Genomic DNA, 21,479 nt, shown 5'->3' on the forward strand with positions numbered 1-21,479 from the left:
GATTACTAAACCAGGGAGGTTTAGGTGGGCGGAAGAAATACTTACTTTATATTTACATTGTAAGACTTTTCTATCTTTGAACATATTTCTTTGCCATTTATCAAGCTAATCTTACTGTACAAACACTATTATGTTAGATAAAAACACTAACAGTTTTGAAACAATTTGCTTTGGCACTGTTAGTAATGACAGTCTGCAGCATTCTGAGGGATCCAGGTACTCTGTTTGGCCTCAGAAGGGGTACAATTATACTTTTAGTTCATAACAATAAGACCACATAGAACTTTTTGTAGCAAAAGTTGTTCTTAAAGAAGATTCAGTCCCAATTTCAACCTGAGGGCTGCAGGGTTAGCGCTGGACCCTTAGTTGAATAGATCTTCATTCACCATAGTTTCTGACCAGTCTAAGGATTGATTTTGAAGTAGAAATGCAGTCTGAATTTCATAAACAGTGAAATGATCCCTTGCATTTTCTTTTTTCACTTGTTCTGTATCACTATATCGGTTATGCTACCTGGAGAAGCTGATTGCATACCTGTGTGATTGATTTTATTAATTCAGGGTTGCATCAGGCATCAGAGTAGATCGGTTCCATTAATAAAATATGAACTTGTGTTTGTTAATTTGACCATCGCCTTCCAATGCTCCTAGATTCTAATCTCTCTGCTCTGCGCCGTCTAGGCTTTCTCCCATTGAAGTGGATTTCTGCGATAGAATTTCAACTGGACCAAATCAGCAAACGTTAGAAGTTGAGAATTATGACATCAATTTTCTGCTCTGCTTTAGAGTCGTAGCCTGGCTGCTGTTTTAGCAGCAGAGAAAGTAAAAGAAGCCGTTCAGTCCGTGTTGGCCACGTTTCCAAATACTGAATAAACGTCAACTGTCATCTCATTCGATTTGGGACGTCTCTCTTCACAGTGGGGGATGGTTGTTACAAGCTGGTGAGCTTCGTAGCATTGAACTGGTGTATTGCATACGTCACGGCCAAACGTTGTGATTAGGTAAAATTTCAAACTTCAACAGAGTCGATGCCTCCAGCAATGGCTGAAAGTCCTTGACCTCTGTGTGAAGCAAAATAAAACAATGGGCTGGTTTTTACCAGGCTATGTGTTTGTATGACCATCACCCTTTTCAATCATTTGTATGGGTTTATTAGTGTAAATATGTATGTGTGCTAGTTTGTCACGTGGAATTGCCAAGACGTCACAATGATAAGAGTAGTAGCAAGGGGGAGGTAGCGCTTCTCCCAGAGGCTGCAGGAGCCGCAGGCAGACAGACACCAGGCAGTAGCCATATGCAGCAGCCCCTGGCCAGGGAGACGCAGGGTACCAAACTCCCCCATCCCCTAGCATCAAGCCAGCAACACGCCACGCATGTGGCCAAGGCTGGGAATCAAAAAGAACAAGGAGGGGCAGAGCGCTCGGTTATGTCCAGAAAGGTGAAAGGAGCAGAACCCCCACCAGGGCCCGGCTCTCTCCTCATGAGTCATGGCCTCCCAGCCAGGCTACCCACCGTACTTTGACAAGGTTCATGCTTCATCAGATATTGCCACACAAAACAAGTACTGTTGACTCCTATCTGTATTGTGAGACACTTTGTCTTAAGTGTGATTTGCCTTGGAAGAGGATAAACACAGTTGGACAGTTAAAAATGGATATGATCATTCAGTTTTTTGTCAGGTGTGAATGGCAATAAAATTCATTCTAAACTAGATTATTCAGTTTAGAATGATCAAGCTCATTCTAAACTGAATGATCTAGATCTGAACAGGGGGTTAAACTCCCTACTCACTAAAAATAAAAAACAAAAAAAAAATAAGTTTACACATGCAAATGTAATTTCTCTCAGAAACTGTTTGTTTCCGTTAAGCAGCGGTGTGGAAATAGCTTCTTTTTTTTTGAAAAATGAAGCCAACAGTAAATTCATTTTATAAAGGCGTGTCTCCAGTTATATGCAGGATAGTCTCTTATATGTTCCAAAACAGAAGTTAGTAATTATGATGTTTTCAATAAATTCCATAAAGAAACTGTCCCCCCCCCCCTCACCGTCTCCCGGTCCTCTATCAGAACTGTTGCCTACATCTCTCTGCACCGCTTGGCACCGTCTAGCTGCATTCATACTCAACACGATTGATTACTCCAGATGTAAATCTTTGAGGGCGGCTCACAAATATACATTTCAATTTTGTAGAGAGGGTTCAGTCATTTCCTAAAGCAGCTGGGGACTGATGTCAGCGACCGTTATTCAGACAGAAGTTACAGGATTCACAGTTTGGGCTCCACGACTGTGTTAAAGCAAAATTACTAAAGTTTACGATGACAACTAAACATGCATACTATTTTAGATATTTTGTGTTTTCTATGAACAATGCAAAAGTCATATTTGTAGATTTGAAGTAACCTCATTGTCAAGACTTCAGGTAGTTTTGTGTTCATTTATTTCGTAGTAAAATGTTAAATGGAAGCATTCTTTTACCTCTATGCATTATTGTCGCAAACACCAGAATAATTTCTCATTCCTAACTGCAGACAAATTCATTTTCCTAATCATAACTGCTTTAGCCATATTTATGTGTTGCAAACCACTTTCATTCACCTCTTTATTTAATTCAGTAATGCTATATGCTCAAGGTTCACAAAGATTTATGGTCGACTGGAAGCACAACACATGCTGCGTGCCAGGAGTTCTGTGAAGCCCACTGCCCTTATAACAGGGACACGCTGTTGTCCGCTCTACATCTGGAAAATGTAGCACGCTAAAATCCCAGGTATGACTGCTGCAACACAAAAAGGGACCCGCAGCAGATGCCGCGCACGCTAATGGTGACCACGTGAATGGTCCGTCTCCCCCGCCGACTGTTGAACAAGAGGAGTGTGAATGGATGAGTGAGTGAGGGTACCACATAGAAGCCTCGTGGCTGCAGGGCGTTTCATCAGGGAACATGGCTAACCTCTGCATCCTGTCTTGATTTCCTGCTCCGTGAATCATCGCAGTCCCACCAGACAGATGGAAAAGCAGTAAGAAAGACAGTCAGTCAGACAGGCAGGCGTGCGGGCAGCCCACTCAGTGAAGCAGAAACACCAGGAGCTCAGTGGCTGCCATGGATACACTCCTGGAGTCTCTTTGCCACTCTCTCTCTCCCTGAATGTTTACCAAATGCATGTGTGCAAACATGTGCGTAGGTTTGTTTTGGAGGCATTGAACCTGGTTGTTAAATATAGGATATCATTTTTTTTTTCCATTTCTGAATTATTTACATGGTTGTTTTTTTTTTTTAAATGGCCCTAATTTAGAAAACATCAGTAATTATTCCAGCTCTTAATTATATTATTGATATGTTTTTTATGTAGAAGCTAATTCATCATTTATTACAATAAGTAATACCAAGAAATGATTTAAAAGACATTATGATCCCATAAAAACTACCCAAAAAATATACAATTTTCAGGGAAATTATCAGATATTAATAAGACTGGGGAGTGGTGGGGGGAGAGTAGCTACTCTCTCTTTTGAATGCAAATGATGTCAATCTGACAGGGGTATGAAGGATTTTTGAACTAAATATATTGACATTTCATCCTGACTTCCTTCGTGTTCATGAATGTGCGCATCGTTTTGGGTAGAGGATTCAAACAGGGTTTTCGGATAACAAAGATTGAAAGCTAACATAATTTATTAAAATTCTTAGATATAAATTTTTACAATTTTTCCTTTTGATTTGATTATAACCCATCTTATGATCAGTTGATTTACATAAATCATGACAGATTATGATCCCTGATAAAACGAGGGTTTATGGGCAACCCTATGGTTTTAGGTTACATTGGAGTTGCACATTTCCATAAAGTAGAGTATAAAAGATTACAGTGGATGTTGAGAATAGAACATCTGATGTAGGATTGATTTGAAGTGTGCCGAAATGCACGTTGTTTTGTTCACGCTGCCTGGTTTTCACAGAGGGGACGACTAAAAGAACCACATAAAACATTACATAAACCAGCACAGCGTTGGTGGAAAAATGACCAAACAGTAGAATGCTTTTCCTTGAGATTGTTTCTAGTTGTATGATTTTTTAAAAAATATGTTTCAAATTCAGTGGTGAAGTCCTAACGGTGCATCTCCTTTCAGGACGTACACCGGATCACGACGGGCGATGGCATTAAGCGTACGGACAAAGAGGACCCTGCGGCGAGCGAGGTGGGCTGGATGACGTCGGTGAAAGACTGGGCCGGAGTCATGATATCCGCCCAGACGCTGACGGGAAGAGTCCTGGTGAGTTCACACTCTTCCAGCATCTTTTGTCACTTCAGGAGCAGACTGTTGCTTGGGTATTCAAATGGTACTTGACAGATAATCACTATCACCCCTGGATTTTGTTGTGACGACCTGCCACTGCTGGGTTCCTTGCTGTGTTTTTGGTTCACTAGAAATCACGATTATCATAAGATAATGCTGTGCCTGGGCTCTAGGTGAGCAAACTGGACATGCTTTTAATTTTTTTTTTTTATCTTGTAAACTGTTGACTTGTATATCTTGTTTGCCAGGAAAGAGATTTAGGGAGTGTATTAAGGTCATACCCTCCATAAAGTCTGCAGACAGCAGAGATACACGGATATATTTGCTTTGAAGGACGTAGTTTCAAAATTGCATCTGTGATATGATAGTGCCTGGTTTGTCAAACTGTTTTTGTGGCGCCACGACTTCATCTTGTTATCTTTATATTGCATTGCAAGAAACTCTCCTGAGTTAAATTTTTGGCTGGGAAAACCCCCCCAAAAACAAAACCCTTTTTGGTGACGTCTAGTTAAGATGTCATAATTTAATCTTGAAGGTGTTTGATGATTTTGGCCATAAACGCTTGGCACTGGAAGACGCACGGGTGATAAAATAAAATGGCATAAGTGGGAGCACCATGCCAAGATTTGCCGCAGTACTTCAGTCCTGATCCCAATTTCTCTCAGTCTTTTTAAATGTGGTGCAGCATTTATTTTTTTGGCATGCGCAGAGAAGTTGTTGCTCTTTAACGGCGGGCAAGAAGTACACACCACAGTTACAGAATATTATAGTTTATAAAATGTTAAAATGAAAAGTAAAATCTATGACTACTAAGGAAGAATGTTTATTTCAAACATATAATATGGAATATGTACTGCATAAGTATCCTAATAGATCATCATTTTCACACTTTTAAGGGACTCATTTGTGCAATAATCTGCTAATGCAACAACTAATTTTAAACCTCTTGAACAGCAAGCCTCTTTTTTATAGCTTTTTTTTTTTGTTTTTTGGTGAGTTCTGAAAAATGACACCCTCAAAACGAATCTCTGGAACTGCAAGGTGCATTTAACTGGTTCTGGTATCAAAACAAACATAATATTCCAGACAATACTGCAGAGGTCTAAAACTCATCATTTGTATTACTGAGTAAGAACACATATATATGGCACACAGTAAAGAATACAAAATAATAAATTCTTGTAGAATACATTATGCAATGTGGATTTTCCTTGAAAGCATGCAATTGAAATTCAGACCCTCTAGCAATTCATAGTACATGTTCTGACCACTAACTTTACCAAATTTCATTAAAAAAAAGAAAAGAAGCATAGACATTTTGAAAAGGTATTAGCTGATAAAATTCCAGGTGAATTTTATCAAGTAATACCTGCAGTTACAAATTTCTCTCTCATTTTTTTATTTTTTCTATTTTTTCCCCAACTTATATCTTGCTATAAATATTATTTGTAACTAATAACAACGGTTTTTGAAACAATATAAGAATGAAGCACTACTAAAAAGTAATTGGCGTCTAATTAGGTTTTTTTTTCACAAAGCTGCTTAGTGTTTGAGTTGCGTGTTCTTGAGGTAGAAAATGTTATCATTTAGATGAGCTTTTGTCCGTTACCTAGAAATGCAATATGCCTACATTGATTGTTGTGTAGCATGTGTTTAGTAGAAGTGCTGTGGGACCCAAATTCTGGGGCTGCTTGAGCCTATGGAAATTTTGCTTAAGCTTAGTGTTCATTATATTAACGTATTTTTCTGAAAATAAAAGCTTATCTCAATTCGAGCATCTCTGTGTGAGCAAATGTGTGTATGTGCAGCTCAAGCGCTCTGGTTCAACGACGGCTTGACACACAACTGTTTAGCTAGTGCTCATCTGTAGCCATAGCAACTACAGCTTACCTAAACACAGCAGATGTGTGTTTTCTCTTTCTGCCTTTTTAGGGCACACATTAAAGCCTATTTTCAGGCCATCTGAGAGGCAGTTGTATTGGGGAAGTACGAGCAAGCTGGTTAAAGTAAAAGGGGGGAATAGTGTAATCTGGTTGTGTTGTCTCCATGCCTCCTTCTGTGTGTTTGTTATTCTGCCATTACAGCGTCTTAAATACCGTTCCTTGATGTCTGCAAGCAACTTAAACCATCGTTTGCCTGTTTGGTATAAAAATAATATTTTGAGAGGGATCATTTTTTGAGTATGAGTTCTGTTTGTCAGTTGAAGTTTAGTGAGCATAATGATTAATTTCTAATCTGGTTAGTACACACATTTGGAAAGTCTGTACACTCGTGGATTTTTCAGTATTTTCCAGAGCAGGATAAGCATGGAAATAATTGTATTGAAAGTTTTTGTATTTCCAGGCTTGATTCCTCTTTTGATCTTTCAATTTCCTTTTTTTCCCTTTGTGTCCTATATCTTTCCTTCCTTGCTTCTTCCTTTCTCTCAATTCTTTCCTTCTTTTTTCTGGCATTTTATTGTTTCCTTCCTTCCTTTGTGCTCGTCAGTCCTTTTCTTTATGTCTCTAACCCTTCCTCTGTTGTGTGAAATCACTCATTTAGATAATTGTAGTATTTTGCTATTTTAATCAAACACAAAGTTTATTCTCTCATAAACAATGAGAGCATAGAAAACAAATTAAATCATGAACAGTTTAGCTCTCTCTCTCTCTCTCTCTCTCTCTCTCTCTCAGCAATTAAACATACAAAATAGGAGTGAATAAAACATAGCAGTGCTTTGTTTGTTTGCGCCGAGAAGCTCGCGTAATCGTAATAAATCTGATCTCGCCAAATTTTAAATGGTCACTCAGAATGCATTGTAATGCCAGGTGTGAACACATGTAACTAAAGCAGTTTACATGGGGTTGGCTCACCTTGGACACATGATAACACCAGGAACAGAGAAAATGATACCCGACTGTTTTCAGCTACTCTCGTGTAGAAATGTCCCTTGAACTTAGGGTGTCACAGGTGCAGCTTAATAAAAACCTGATAAGTTTATTTATTTTAGCAATCCAGTTAAAAACCTAATGTGTACAGATTTATATCACAGAGCACTTTTACTTGTTTTTATCTGTTTATGGCTTACAGCTGACGAAAACATTGTTTGTACGTGTACTGTACAGAGTATGATGCGGTAATTACTTCATCCATGCAGCGCTGCATGGAGACGATCGTAATGTGGTTCTGCTAGGATTAATGAAACCAATGTCCATTATTGGAGACAATCTCTATTGTTTGTGAAAATAGCCCAAAGATTGTCTGTGGAGGATTGATCTGCTAATCTTGCTGGTCAGTCAAGTACAGCAATATCAGTTATTAAACCGAGTTTTGGAGGTTTCCTATGGAATTTGATTGAATTATTTTCCAAGTCTTGAGAAGCAAAATGAGTACGAAAGTATTTTTAGACTTTGACTTCCTTTTGTTCATCCGTCTTCATTTTCTTCTCATTGCCTTTTTTTCCTTATTTCCTTCTGTTCTTTTGTCCTTTCATATTTTCCTCTCCTCTGTGTCATTCCTTCTTTTCTCCCTTCCTGAAACCGAAACTGGAATTTTGGCTTTTTGATTTGCTGAAACAGAAACACAAGCACTTGATATGTCTCTCTCTCTCTGAGTGGGGGTGAGTTTTCTGAGAAATGAGTTTCATTGTCGGAGTTGAATTGTTGAGATGAATTAACTTTTTAATGATCTTCCAAATTTTGAACTGCACCTGCACTCCACAGGCAACCGTTTGTTCCCAAATGACCATAAATCATGATGACTGAGAAGCTTTCCAGCAACAAATGCGAGAACTAATGACAAAATCCCAAAACGTCAGCTCAAACTTCCATTCAGTCTTTCCAAATATTGTGTAACAGTTGAACATCTCATTAATGTTTAAATCACATTTGTTTTAGACTAAAAGTCAAGGCCAAAATCTTGTCAGCAACACCAATATTGCGGGGTTTTGTGTGCGTGTGTTGACAGTGCACTTTGAGTTCGGGGTAAAGTGGTCCGATGCACGTGAAATTATTTGCAAAGCATTTCATTATATTAAAAGGGTTTTTTTTTTTAATACAACAAAAACATAGTTTCTTTATTCGTATTTTCACAAACCTGATTTCGTTTTGCTACTCTGATGTCATAAACATGTCTGACCCTGCTAAAGATATTAGCTTGCTGACTGACGTAAAACAGAAAAGTGATGCTTTGTGTTCTGGATCGCCGAGAACGTCGGAGTGAGAAGCTGACGGTAAAGAAGACCTCAGGGAGTCGGGGAGTCCTGAGTCAGGATCGGGGCGGTCTTCTCCTGGTTGACAACTGCGCTGCCAAATTATGTGCTGCCAATGCAGAGCTTACTTAATTTTGGCAGCAAGTGGGCGTGAATTCATTTAATGCACTTGATGTAACCGCAGCGCAGTGGCCGCTTACTAGTGCGAAGCAGTCATCAACTGTCTGCACGTTATATCTTCTGCAGAGATAATGGCCACAGGCTTCCAGACTTCGCGTAAGCTCCAAGTATTAATGCACTGGCCAAACGGCTACAACCAAACAAAGATCAGTGCAAAGCGCTGGATGCAGTGGTGTAAAGCACACTAGAAATTGGACTAAAGTGGTAGAGACGTCATCTCTGGAGAGACGAATCACTCTTCTCTGTCCAGGAGTCTGATAGATGTGGAAAGCTTGGTGCAGTGTTGTTGTTTCTCGGGGGCTGGGTGTGGTAATTTATTTCCAGAGAAATTAGCTGTTAATGCTGCGGCATAAAATGACATTTGCAAACATTGGGAGGAAGATGGTCTCCAGAAGAACATGGACGAGTGAGTTTGGTGTGGAGCAACTGTGGGAAGAATTAGAACAGGAAGTGTGAGACATTTAAGATTGGAATATTTATATCGGATAATAAAAACAGATTTTTAATAAAAAATGTAGGTTTAATGAAAGGTATGTTTAATACCTGCTTAATCTCGATAAGTTATCTATATTTTTATTCAAAAATCTTTTAATTTGACAAATGAATCTACTCGGTATGCAAAAAGACTGAATTTTTTACTTAAAAGTTAGTCACTTTTAAGTACAAAGAGACCATTAACCTCAGCAGCACATTGTGATCAACTTTGAGAAGTAATAAAAAACAAGAAGGGATTTCCATTAGTCAGGATTTGGCCCTGAAATTTACATCCAGCATGCCAGAGGAGTTACAAAGATTATAGTGTATAATATAGACATGTTAAAAGTCACAAAACATAATTTTGTCATTGCTGAAACCTTCAGCCATGTTTGTAACCATTTTTGTTCATGAGGATTTCCCAAATTTTATTTATTTTTTTTACATTATGTCAAGCTGAAGCAACTGTAGCATGACTCATTACAACCAAATGTGAGTACACACATTGTGCCGCAAATAAATGAACGGTATTGTAAACGCAGGTGTTTACCTCTGACGGTGAATGTTGAGTGACAGGCAGGTGCGAGCTGGTCCGAGAACGTCCCAGAGGCCTGATGTTGATTTCCCCAGTCGACCTGACTTCTTAGTAGATTATAAAAGATCAGACCTTCCCTTTAGGTGTGTTTGATTAGCAGTGAGGACACTTCCTAGTGACCTTTTTAGTTCTGTGACGTCTATTTGCAGGAGGTCATAACTCTGCCTCTCAAACACCCGAATAAAATTTCAGGCCTGTACATTTCAAATCAGTAGCATAATGAACGTATAAGACCTCAGTTTACCCCAGATTGGGGACACAGAAAGATCCCATCTGTCAGTTTATGCATTATTGCGTTTTCCCCTCCCCCCCATGCAGGCCACTTTAACATGACAGAAGACCACCCTTCCTATTTATCACAAATCTCATTACGCTGATGTTTGCTCAGCTCACAAGCTCTTGTCCTGTAGCCTGAACAGGTGATTTTGATTTCCAGGTCTGTTGTAACTGTGTGCATCTGTTTAGGGTCTGCTTTTAGAAATTCACATGCTTGATGTTTGTGTGAGAAAATGAGGCCGGGTTTGAGAAATTCTGCAAGAAAACAAGATTTTTCCTAAATGACAGAATCCCGCTGAGTGACATTTAGTCCACGTGTGCTTGCCTCTGGACGTCTGCTGGGGGGGGGGGGTGCAGGGATGTCACCGAGCTTTTATTCTGGCCAAAGAACGAGTTTCTATTAATGGAAAAGCAGAGAGATGCATTCTGATCATACTGGGTTTGCAGTCTTTGCACACTAAACTAAGGTTCAGCAGTGTTTTTTTTTTTTCTTTTCCTTTTACCACAGTAACCACTTTTCTTAATCGGGTGGAATCTTTTCATAAAAATAAAATTAGTCAGCTGCACTTAGGCAGACAGTGGAACAGTAGCACAGAACTCACTGTTGTTGCCAACTCTAGTGACTCCATGAATGTTGCTCTGATACCCACTTGACCTCAATCCTACATTGCAATCTGGTCTCTGTTTTTTGAGATGTTGTAGATAAAAGATCCTGATGGCCAGTCGTAATTGTTTTCTCAGAATCATAACTTGGTACCAGATATGGCAATTTATTAAATGAGGTCTTTCCCCTCAGAATTTATGATGTAGCGAGAGTTTTTTCTGTCACGCTAAAAAACCGCATTTCAAAGTATTTTGAGGGGAGATTTTACTTGATAGAACAACACATGCATAGTTAGAAAATGACAGAAAAATTATAGATTATTTTTAAAGTTTTTAACCAAAAACAAATCAGAAAAGTGCGTCATGCATTCTATATTCTCTCAACCCTTGAACAAATCCAGTAAACAAATTAAATTTACAGGTCAGAAATTCTTAAATTGAGTCCACCTCTTTGTAACTTCATTTCTGTTACAAATACAAATGTTCTTTGAGTTTTGCTGGACACCACATCATCCCCACAGTTGGAAAATTGTGTTGGTAACATCATGTTGCAAGGGTGCTTTTCATTAGCGAGACTATGGAAACCGGTCAGAGTTCACACAGAAATTACAGATAAAAAAAAAAAAACTTTTCTGTTATCGAGGAAGCAAACACGAGCAGCGGGGTAGGAGCCTACTTCCACGGCGACGAGCTCAAAACTAATTTGGAGAAAAAAATATAACATTGATGCAGATATCTATAGTTTTAGCTCAACCCAATCTCATGCAGAAAGGTATTTACAGCTAAATTTATACCGGCAGTCACTCCTGGCATGTGAAAAACTACATAGATGTGTCCCCACGTGTAGCGTTTGGACAAGCGTTAAGTGTTGTAGTGGATGAATCGATGATACAGATCGTCCCATTTGAGCCGACTTGGCTTACTGAAAAAGCAAACTTCTGCCTTGACCTCTGTCAGCAAGACATAATGGCACTTTGGATCACTCTCACACACAGCAAGTAATGAGGGGGGCAGAAAGTCATTCCAACAGACGGCCAGAGGACCTTTGAGGAACAAACAGAGCCATTACATGCAGTGTGGGGGGGGGTAAAAAAGGAAAGGGGAAATTGTAAACACTATCCTGCCTCTTGGATAAAAAATGTTTAGCTGTACTTTAAATTAATGTCCACACTTCACCTCTGTTATTGCTTCGTTTTTGCACGTTTTCCACCGTGTGAAGCTGTATTTTTTCTTTTTTTTTCTTTTTCTTTTGCTTGACATTTTATCTGGCATCATGGCTTGAGTTAATGATGATTGAATGTTGTTGTACGTAACTGATATTCTTTCAACTCGCTTGTGGCCGTGTCAGAAAGACGGGTTGGTGTTTGCCACCTGTGGGCTCAGTTGCCAAAAGGATTGTGTGTGGAACTGACACCCCTTTACAACAGAACGAACAACGCGGCAGAATCTCGTCGCCCGCCTCTACACTGTGTCTGCCGCTATTTTCAGAAGACAGCAGCTGTCAGGTTTGTTTTGTCATGGCCTTTCTGGAAAAAAAAAAAAAAGAAGACATGTGAAGCTCAAGTCATTTGGTTGCGTCTGATGATCTCTCTCTGGAGTCAAAACCAAAGAATTGTTTTTTAAATCATTCACCATTCCACAAAAAGACAAACGCAGAAGTTGTCTTTTTCTGAACTCTGTTTTTCTCAAAAGAGAAACAAACAAGACTTGACATGACTCTCTGGATTGAAAGCAAGGGGCTTTTCCTCGTTACAGTCAGATTCCTGGAAACTACGTTCCTTTACACGACCTTCCCTCCTTAACTTCATTCCTTCCTTGCTGACTGTGAGTCAGATTTGTTTTTTCTATAAAGTCTGTCTTATGTAAAAATGTCTGCTTAAAGGTAGTTGGGAAATGTTTGTGTTATCTGTAAAAGAGAATAAGTTAAAAGAGAACTCTGTAAACCAGGGGTTCCCAAACTTTTTCCTGTGAGGGCCACATTGCTTTTCCCTTCTCTGGGGGGGGGGGGGGGGGGCGAAGTCAGTTTGTAACAGAAAAAGTGTGACTATTGCAGGAGTGCCTAATGTAAAATGTAAAATGTTTTTCAGAAAGCACAATCAAATAACATTTTCTGGGTTCTTCACAGAAAAAATTCTGAAAATAACACTATTTATGAAATAAATACTGTATTTTCTGGACTATAAGCCGCAACCCCAAAGTTTAAAAAAAAAAAAAAGAAAAAAAAAAAGGTAAACATACACATATAAGCCGCACCGGACTATAAGCCGCAGATTTCTCTGCCGCTCCAGGTTTTCCACAGCGATGCAGAAGCAGCAGAGGGGTGGCGACACCCAAAATTTGAGTCATAACAGGTCAATTGAATATCACATCTATTATGGTTAAAAAAGAACAAGTTGCCAAGATTAGATCTAACTGAACTGATTATGGTAGTTTCCGAACGGTAACTGTAACAGTAAAAGTGCTGATCCTTCGTGTTGCTACTAGCATGTGCTAAATGAAAATGTTCTTCTTTTTCTTCTTCTTCTTCTTTAGATTTCAACGGCAGCTTGCATCCATTATTGTTGCACTACTGCCATCTATTGGATCCTAATATTTATACCTCAAATTCTCATAATAATCCCAGTATTATTCAAAAAAACAAAAAATCTTCTTTTTCCCCTTAATGCTATTTAACTGATCAACAACATACTCAAATTTCAATTCCCTATTAAAATCTAATTCTGTTTTAATGGGTGCTTTCTTCTTTTATTTCCAATTTTGACTTCCAATGATTAACTTCCTGCTAAAGAGCCCCCTGGTGGTTGAAGAAAAATCCACATATAAGCTGCACCGGACTATAAGCTGCATGGTTCAAAGCTTAGGAAAAAAGTAGCGGCTATAGTCCGGAAAATACGGTATATGAAAAAAAATCTAAACGCTCTCTGGCATTGTTCAGGGGCCGGACCAAATGTGGAGGCCATAGTTTGGGGACCACTGCTGTAAAAACTCCAGACTTTTCCAGACTCGTGTTTCCAAAGAACACGTGTTGGAACCTATTGCGGGGTTAAAAAACTATTGTTCTTTTTCGTGTGCTTACAAGAATCTAGCCATTTGTTATTGTTGCGTCTGATGACGCAATGGTGATTCATTTCTGTTAGTTTTGATATGGGTGAGTCTATTTTTGAAATAATATTTATAGAGGTTAAGAAGAAGCACTTGGAGTTACATTCTTTGGAGATTACCGGAAAACACAGATGGCAATCTTTACGCAGGGATGAGAACGCAGGTTCACACAGGAACCAGCAGGAGAGTTGACATTTTGGCATTAGGTCCACAAAACAAGAAGGAAAGTATTCACTTCAGTTCAATAGTTTTATTGCATAAATGATCAGGTTTACAAGAACTTGTAATTGTAAAGCTAACCCTAACTATGTACAGTATTTACAGGTACACACCACAGGTTCCACCATTTCAGCATTTATTGAACTACGACAAAAGAAACATTAAGACTAAAAAAATCTAGAATTCAAAGTGGATTTATTTTACTTTTACAATACTTCTGTATAATTTTAGGTAAATTCTGTCAGTAGAGGTCTCTGTTTTTGAAGAGGAATGCATTAGTCAACAAAAAATAAACAGTTGACTATGTTAACTGGACTAAGGGTCCTTAAGCCACAAATTCTTCCGTTTGTGTGTAGTAGCCATCTCTGCATGGGATGCAGGTGTAAAGCTGCATGAACTGTTTGTGCACAGGGAGCCAAATTCTTTGAGCAAACATGGCTTTAGTTTTGGACAGCAGTGGGTATCAGGTGTGATAATTACCATATCCCAACAGCCAGGAGGAAGATTTCTGTCTAATTTGGACCTTTTCTATGTTAGTCAGACACATTAATTAGTCCCGTAAAGCAGCACTGTGTTTTAAAACCAGGGAAAAAGGACTTGCCCAAATGTTCTTACTCCCATTTTGTGAAGAGATTGATGAGATGAACTTCTAATGTTGTACAATAATCCGTAGCAAATCTTAATCTTTTAACCCCTCATACTAAAAAAAAAGGTTTAATTGAGGTAACACCTGAATGATAGTTGATACCAAGCAAGCTTTTTGTTGTACTGCTTAGAGAAAATGAAACAAACCTTTAAAGATGCATTTTGACACCCAAAATGTCCTTAAAAATAAAGACTCTACACATTAGAATATAATCAAGTTTTTTTCAGGTGATTAAGGCGATTAAGCTCCTACTCCTACTTTTTATTATTTACCAGCAGAGTAATACATGGTGATTCATTTCTGTTAGTTTTGATGATTCCACCTTAAAGCTGATACAAACCCAGTGCAGGAGGAGCGCATGTTGCGGTTTTCTCCCGCAGAAGCGAGTGCTTGCAGGATCAGGAACCCCCTCGTTCAGAGAGCCTTGCTGACTTCTGATCACGTCAGTTGGACAAGTGATCTGATTTCAAAACTTTGGCTGAAGTGGCTCTTGTAATTCTAGTCTCCAGTGTGGCGGTAGAGCGTGAATTCAGCCTCGGGATCAATATCAAAACCCACATGGGAAGCCGTCCAAAACCTCATGACAGTAGACTCCTCAGGAAGCTCACTTGAGACATTTGGATACTCACAATGAGGCACATGATTTCATTGTTTATATAAAACTGCTACAGCCACAGTCAGTCTTTTGTCACTGTGGAGAAAAAGTGATGTGCGTTCACGTGCTTGATGTGTGACGTCACGACGTAAATTCTCTTCAGCTTATTTGAGTTGAATATCAGTTAAATTGAGTGAAAGTTTAATCATATTGAAAGTATCATTATCATTTTAAAAATACAAATAGATCATACTGAGGGTTTTTTTGGACCCCATCAGTCAAAACGACGGACAAAGGAAAAGGACTAGCATGACCTTAGCTCTCATTTACAAAGCATCTACATTTTAACACAAAGGGCCTGTTAGGTGAGACGTCACCGTTGTTTTCACTCACGGTGACGAATATCAGAGACAAAAACATGAATATATTTAATTTTTATTGTACGTCTGTCATCTGTGATAAGTTGGCTGGATTCTGATATTTCAGCAGAGAGGGGGGTGGTGGTGGCTGTTATGGGTGGAAACATCCTTCCCCCTCCCGTCCTACAGTAAGCTCTTTACGCCTCGCTGTGAGAGTTTTTGGGATGCTTCCAGGGGTGGCTTAAATCACGGCTAAGCCACTGATGGATTTGGAGCTCCGCTCTGCGTGTTCTGATTGTGGAGCATTTTAATATCTGAATAATAACGGAAGCTGTTGTGTAAAAAGTTTAAGTCTCTTATTTAGAGAGAAGGGCAGAACATGCAGCTTTGGTCTAATGAGAATAATTCAATTGCGCCACATGAAAGAGTCTGCAAAACGCAAAGAGAATCTTAAATAGGCGTGCGAGCTGGAGTCGCATGAATGAGGATCCGGTGGGCTTGACCCAAACGGGTTCAAGGATAAGCAGCACTGTTGTCAGAGCTCCACATGGACGTCGTCTGCACTGATGGATCAGATCGCCCGCAATGTACGGAGGTCGTTGTCAAACAAACAAAGGATCCTGTTTCAGGCTGTAGGTGGCTACAGTGCAACCTATACAACATGAAACACAAACTGAGTACCGCCAAAGGTTTAGTGGAGGATCTGGTTTCTGAGTGCTTTAGTCATCGTTGTTGTTTGAATATAAGAGCAATATGGCCGCAGCCACAAGACAAACGTCAGGCTATTACTGTCTTCAAGAAGGTAATGGCTAGTTAAAGTAAATGCATATTTAGAATCTATTCATAAGAAAGTATAGGCACCATATTTGAACGACTGACCGTTGTTGGTCTAATTCTTTTAACCGTTTGCAACTAAAAGACAATTAAAATATTAATAATAGTAACTTAAACCGGAAGAGAACTGCACTGCTTTGCTAAACTGTTGAACTTTTTTGCACATTTTGTCATCTTACAACCATAAATGTCTGTGTTTGTTGGGACTTTAAGCAGCATATTATTGGGAAGTGGAAGGAAAAGAATACTTGCACCGAGAACACTTTTTTTTAAACAAATAAAATCCTTAAAAATGTCACGTGCATTCAGCCCCCTTTTACTTTGATACCCCTAAAACGGGACATTTCCTTTACAGTTACCAGCACCATCGAGGCCTAGGAACACACCAGACAAGAAACATTTACATCGCACATGAGCTAAATACACTACACCCTCTTAAAAGAAGAGAAAAGAAAACTAAGTTGGTATAGGTAACGCCATGCTCTGGGGAATTCAGCTAAATACATGACCCACCTGGAAGAAAACTTGTTGGAGGCATAAATCCATGCTTCGGTTTTCATTTTCAAGCATTTATTTTATAAAGATTATGACATAAACTGACAGATTTAACAAATTTCATGTGCATTGGTTTGCATTTATATAGAGCTGTAAGCCTGGATGACCGGAGACCTAAAAGTCCTGCAGAGGACAGACGTCTCAGAACATGTTTTCAAATTTGTGGAACAAACAAGAAAAATGTGACTCATGTGAGTCGATTTAGAGCAGGCCTGACCTTTAATCACCCGAATTTCAGCGAAAAATAATTTGATTGAAGCATGTTTTATTTAGTTCTCCTTGTACTTATTAATTTACTGGGATAAATCTTTTTACTTTTGTTGCAATAATCCACTTAGAGAACTTTGAAAATGTTTCATTCCCAATTCATAATAGCTCCTAATTTTTAAATTGGTAATCATTTGGGCAGACAATAAAGTTGTCTTGGGTTTAAAACCATTATTTGCATGAAGTATTTATCAGCCAGTTTTCTCTTAATGGAACAATTTTCAAATCATGCTTGTAAAGACTTGGTTCAGGTTTTTCTCTTAATAACCTTGTTTGTAAAAAACAAATTGACTTCATTGTTCCTTTAGAAGCTAAAAGAAGTGAAATAATAAAAAAAAAATATTAAGAATCTATGCATGTACTTTCACAGTTTGGTTGTTGGTGTCCACCAAGTGTGATGTCAGACTCCCATTTCTTTAGATTTCAAATCACCCTATTGTCTCCGTGACCTTCCTGACGTTTTCAAGGTCGCTGATTTGCAGTAAATATGGAGAGCGTCATTTCAGTGCGAAGGCAAGCACGACCCCGCGACACATTGAGCAAACAGAGCTCGGTATTCTTCTTGCTGCTTTTCTGGCTGCCTCAAAGCGGCGAGGAGGTTGTCTGTGTAGCAAAACCCAGCAGTTCGCAGCATTCGTTTCTCCTGGATGAGCACATAGAGACGGCAATCGCTTGCATTGTGTTCGTGACTTTACAGCGATCCCTCATACCGAGAATGCATGTAGCAACTGTGGAGACAAAAACTCTCCTTCAACAGGAAGAACTTGTTCAGTCCAAGGGCGTTTCTGAACAAATTCCACATTTGCTCTATAAGTATCAGAGGCCTCTGCACCTCCACCATCGTTTTTACTCTCGCTGTGGAAGAGAAAATGCTCTCAGTATTTGCATAGTACGAAAGGACGCGAGTAAACGGATGCAGCACACATCTGAGCATGCCGTTGCACAAATTAATTATTACCTGATATAACGCTCTCCGTGCATATCCCAGCAAGCACAGTCAGAAAGAGGCATGCGTACAAAATTATGGCAAGGCTCTGAAGGCTTATTTATTTAATGGCACTTGTATTGGATTTTTACTCTTCCTTCAGGTCTCCCGCCTGCTCATCGTTAAATATGATGACAAGGCTACTTTTTAAAAAAATTTTTATTTGGACTGCAGCCGGAACTAAAAATTGATTCCCTAATGCTCTTCGCATCCTGTAGGAAGGTCTGAATATGGCTCCTTTTTTTTTTTTTGGAGAGCTTGTATCATTTGTTTCAGTTTCTTGCAGAGTTCCTTTCTTTGAAGCATCAGGACACCGTGTGGCTTAGCCTCATCTGGGGTGCAGGGAAATGCTGAGTCTTTGTATGAAATAAACTAAAGTCATTACTCCTGTGAACCTATTCGGGCCTCTTCAGCAGATATTTTTTACGACTTAATTTTGAAAGAGTCCCAAACTCCCTCCGTCCTAGTGATGCAAGCATAAAGTTGGAATATTTTATTAGTGCAGCTAACATGTTTTGGGATCTCTTTCAATGGCTAAGAAGCTTTTCAGAATTACTTTTTTCTCGGGTGTTTGCAAACTCGGTTTTTTTGTTGAGTGTGGCTGGCAACAAGTACATAATAGTTTCCCTTGTATTTCTTTCATTTGGGATTCCCAGTGTAAGCCTGCAGGAGCCTGTTGCCCCACACTGTGTGTTTTGTAGTTGACTGAGCAGCTCAGATTAGGCTGCGGTCAATCAGGATGTGAAAATGGCTAAAAAAGACCCTCCAGACAACCCTCAAGCCCCATGAGCATTTTCCTTATTATTGAAAACAGCTAGCACTTCACTTTGTGCCACTTATTCCACTTTTATGCCGCCACAGAAAAACACGTTATTTTAGTTTCACAGTGACTCAAAGTGTACACACCCATGTTAAAATCTCAGCTTCAATTCAAGACTAAATGCTAAAATTAAATTCAAGATGGTTTCTTCGTCAAAGTGTTAATTTAAGGGTTTGCACATTCATGCGACCAAGTTATATTAAAGGTGTCAGATGTTGACGGCATATCATGGCCTCATTTCTAAAATCACAAAAGCTTTTCAACGGCTGAATTTTATATATACTTTTGAAGAGATGCTTTTGAATAAAAGTTGCTCACAAGTGTCGTTATTAAATGCTACTTTGTGGTAAATAAATGCGAATCAAACATTTACATAGAGCGGTGGGGACAGCAGCTGTTTGGAAAGTTCATTGGTTATTTTTGACTCACTGGATTCAACACCTTGGATAGTCTGCTATATAGTTCTAAGAGATGTGATGTCATTACTCACTGCTATATATATATAGCAGGGAGTATATATATATATATATATATATGTTCCATGTACGCTTTCCATGGCAGGGAAAGCGTACATGGAACGACATAACCAAGTGGCGGGCATAGTGTACAGGAACATCTGTGCAGAATATGGACTGGAAGCCCCGAGATCAAAGTGGGGAACACCCCCAAAAGTGGTGGAGAATGACCGAGCTAAGATCCTGTGGGACTTCCAGATCCAGACAGACAAGATGGTAATGGCGAACCAACCAGACATTGTGGTGGTGGATAAAGAACAGAGGAAAGCCGTTGTGGTGGATGTAGCAATACCAAGTGACTACAACATCAGGAAAAAGGAGCATGAGAAATTGGAGAAATACCAGGGCCTCAGGGAGGAACTGGAAAAGACCTGGAAGGTGAAGACCACAGTGGTGCCTGTGGTCATCGGGGCCCTCGGGGCAGTCACCCCCAAACTGGAGCAGTGGCTCAAACAGATCCCAGGAACAGCATCAGACATCTCAGTCCAGAAATGTGCAGTTCTAGGCACAGCCAAGATACTGCGCAGAACCCTCAAGCTCCCAGGCTTCTGGTAGAGGACCCGAGCTCAGAGGATGAAACAGACCACCCGCGGAGGGTGAGAAGGGAATTTCTATATATATATATATCAAAAAGAAACCTACAGATTAGAAAATTTCATGTTCAACCCTGAGATGCCAGTAGAATCCAGGTAAAGTTAGGAATAATTTTCCTCTGCACCGCTCAGTAATAAGGAATTTATTCCTTATTACCATGCTGCACATGGCTCTGAAGGAAGTCTGGAAGTCGTGATTTATCAGCTTTAACTTTACAGATGAGTAGAAAAAGTATTTTAAACCCAACTTTTTCAATCGTGAGAATGTCACCGAGATAAAAGAAGACGATGAAAGCCTGCTTAAGGTAATGCACTCTCTACCGACTGTGCACCTCCTGGAAAGCTTCCTGAAACGATGCAGGCTGAGTGTTACATCCATCCACTCCAGACACCTACTGAGTTGATGAGGGTTTCTAGGGGTTTCCTGCTGAAAGACAATTGTTCAGTTTAAGTTGAATCGCAGCAGCACTGTTGGCTGTGCTCTAAAACATTGAAATGCACAAAGGGTGTGAAGGCCAAGGAATAGATCAGCGCTCCCGATTCCAGCGCTCCTGGACAAGTTTACTGCCAAACCTGATCCAGAATGATGACATATTTCCTCAGCCTATCAGAGTTCTGCAGAACCACATTAAAGACCAATTCATTTGTGTTCGATCTGAGAAGTGTCTAAAACCAAGCAGATGACTGGGACCATTTACACCATTGTCAGAAAAATTAGCTAATGCTGCTCCTCTTGCCTGAACCCAAAACATCATTGTAACCCTGAACCATGAATTGAGACTAGAGTTGCATTAAGTTGCATAATGAAAATCTTTCAACTTGACCCAGGCTGGAGGTCTGGGACTTGAATCACTTTTAGTTTAGCAAGCTTTGCCCCGTGTGATCAGGAGTAAAAGTAAAGCACTTTTATGTGTTAACGTGATTTGAAGCGACAACGTTTCAGTGTCTCCTCTGTTTCACCAAAGCATATTTTATGCCACACCAGACTGTGACTGGTTTTTAAATGTCGATGCAGTTTTGGGTTTCTTATCATTTTAAAAATGATCCTCAAAGTACAGTCCTGTAAACCTGAACCAACGCAGTAAAGGAGTGGACTGTTTAGGATTCTGAAGTGTTGCTGACGTTACCACAAGGACACTAATAGTTTTTCAAAATAAAAGCACCACCTGTTGGGTTCATGCAGAAATTGGACATTAACTGGTGTTAATTTATGTCTTTGTTTTTGTGGGGTAAATGTTTTTATTAGCTTAAAAAAATCACAAGAATTAATAGCTGATTTTTATACTTTCAATTAAAAGTTTTGAAAAAAATAAAGATGTTAAATGTCTGTGGATTGACTTCATAGCCTACAGCAATGATGGATTGACTAGAAGCAGT

The 21,479-nt window shown here is 39.5% G+C and overlaps 1 protein-coding gene across 14 annotated transcripts in view; it reads left to right on the plus strand.

Annotated features, from left to right (window-relative positions):
- The window catches only part of LOC103481816 (calcium-activated potassium channel subunit alpha-1a), a 106,134-nt gene that overhangs the window by 12,125 nt on the left and 72,530 nt on the right, over positions 1 to 21,479 (plus strand). For all 14 annotated transcript variants that reach the window (XM_081600888.1, XM_081600875.1, XM_081600879.1 and 11 more), the window contains exon 2: positions 4,128 to 4,271. In XM_081600888.1, the coding sequence (XP_081457014.1) occupies positions 4,128 to 4,271 (144 nt within the window). The remainder of the gene's footprint in view (positions 1 to 4,127; positions 4,272 to 21,479) is intronic.

Source organism: Poecilia reticulata, chromosome 19 (assembly GCF_904066995.2).
Source record: "Poecilia reticulata chromosome 19, P_reticulata-male-v2, whole genome shotgun sequence".
NCBI lineage: Eukaryota > Metazoa > Chordata > Actinopteri > Cyprinodontiformes > Poeciliidae > Poecilia > Poecilia reticulata.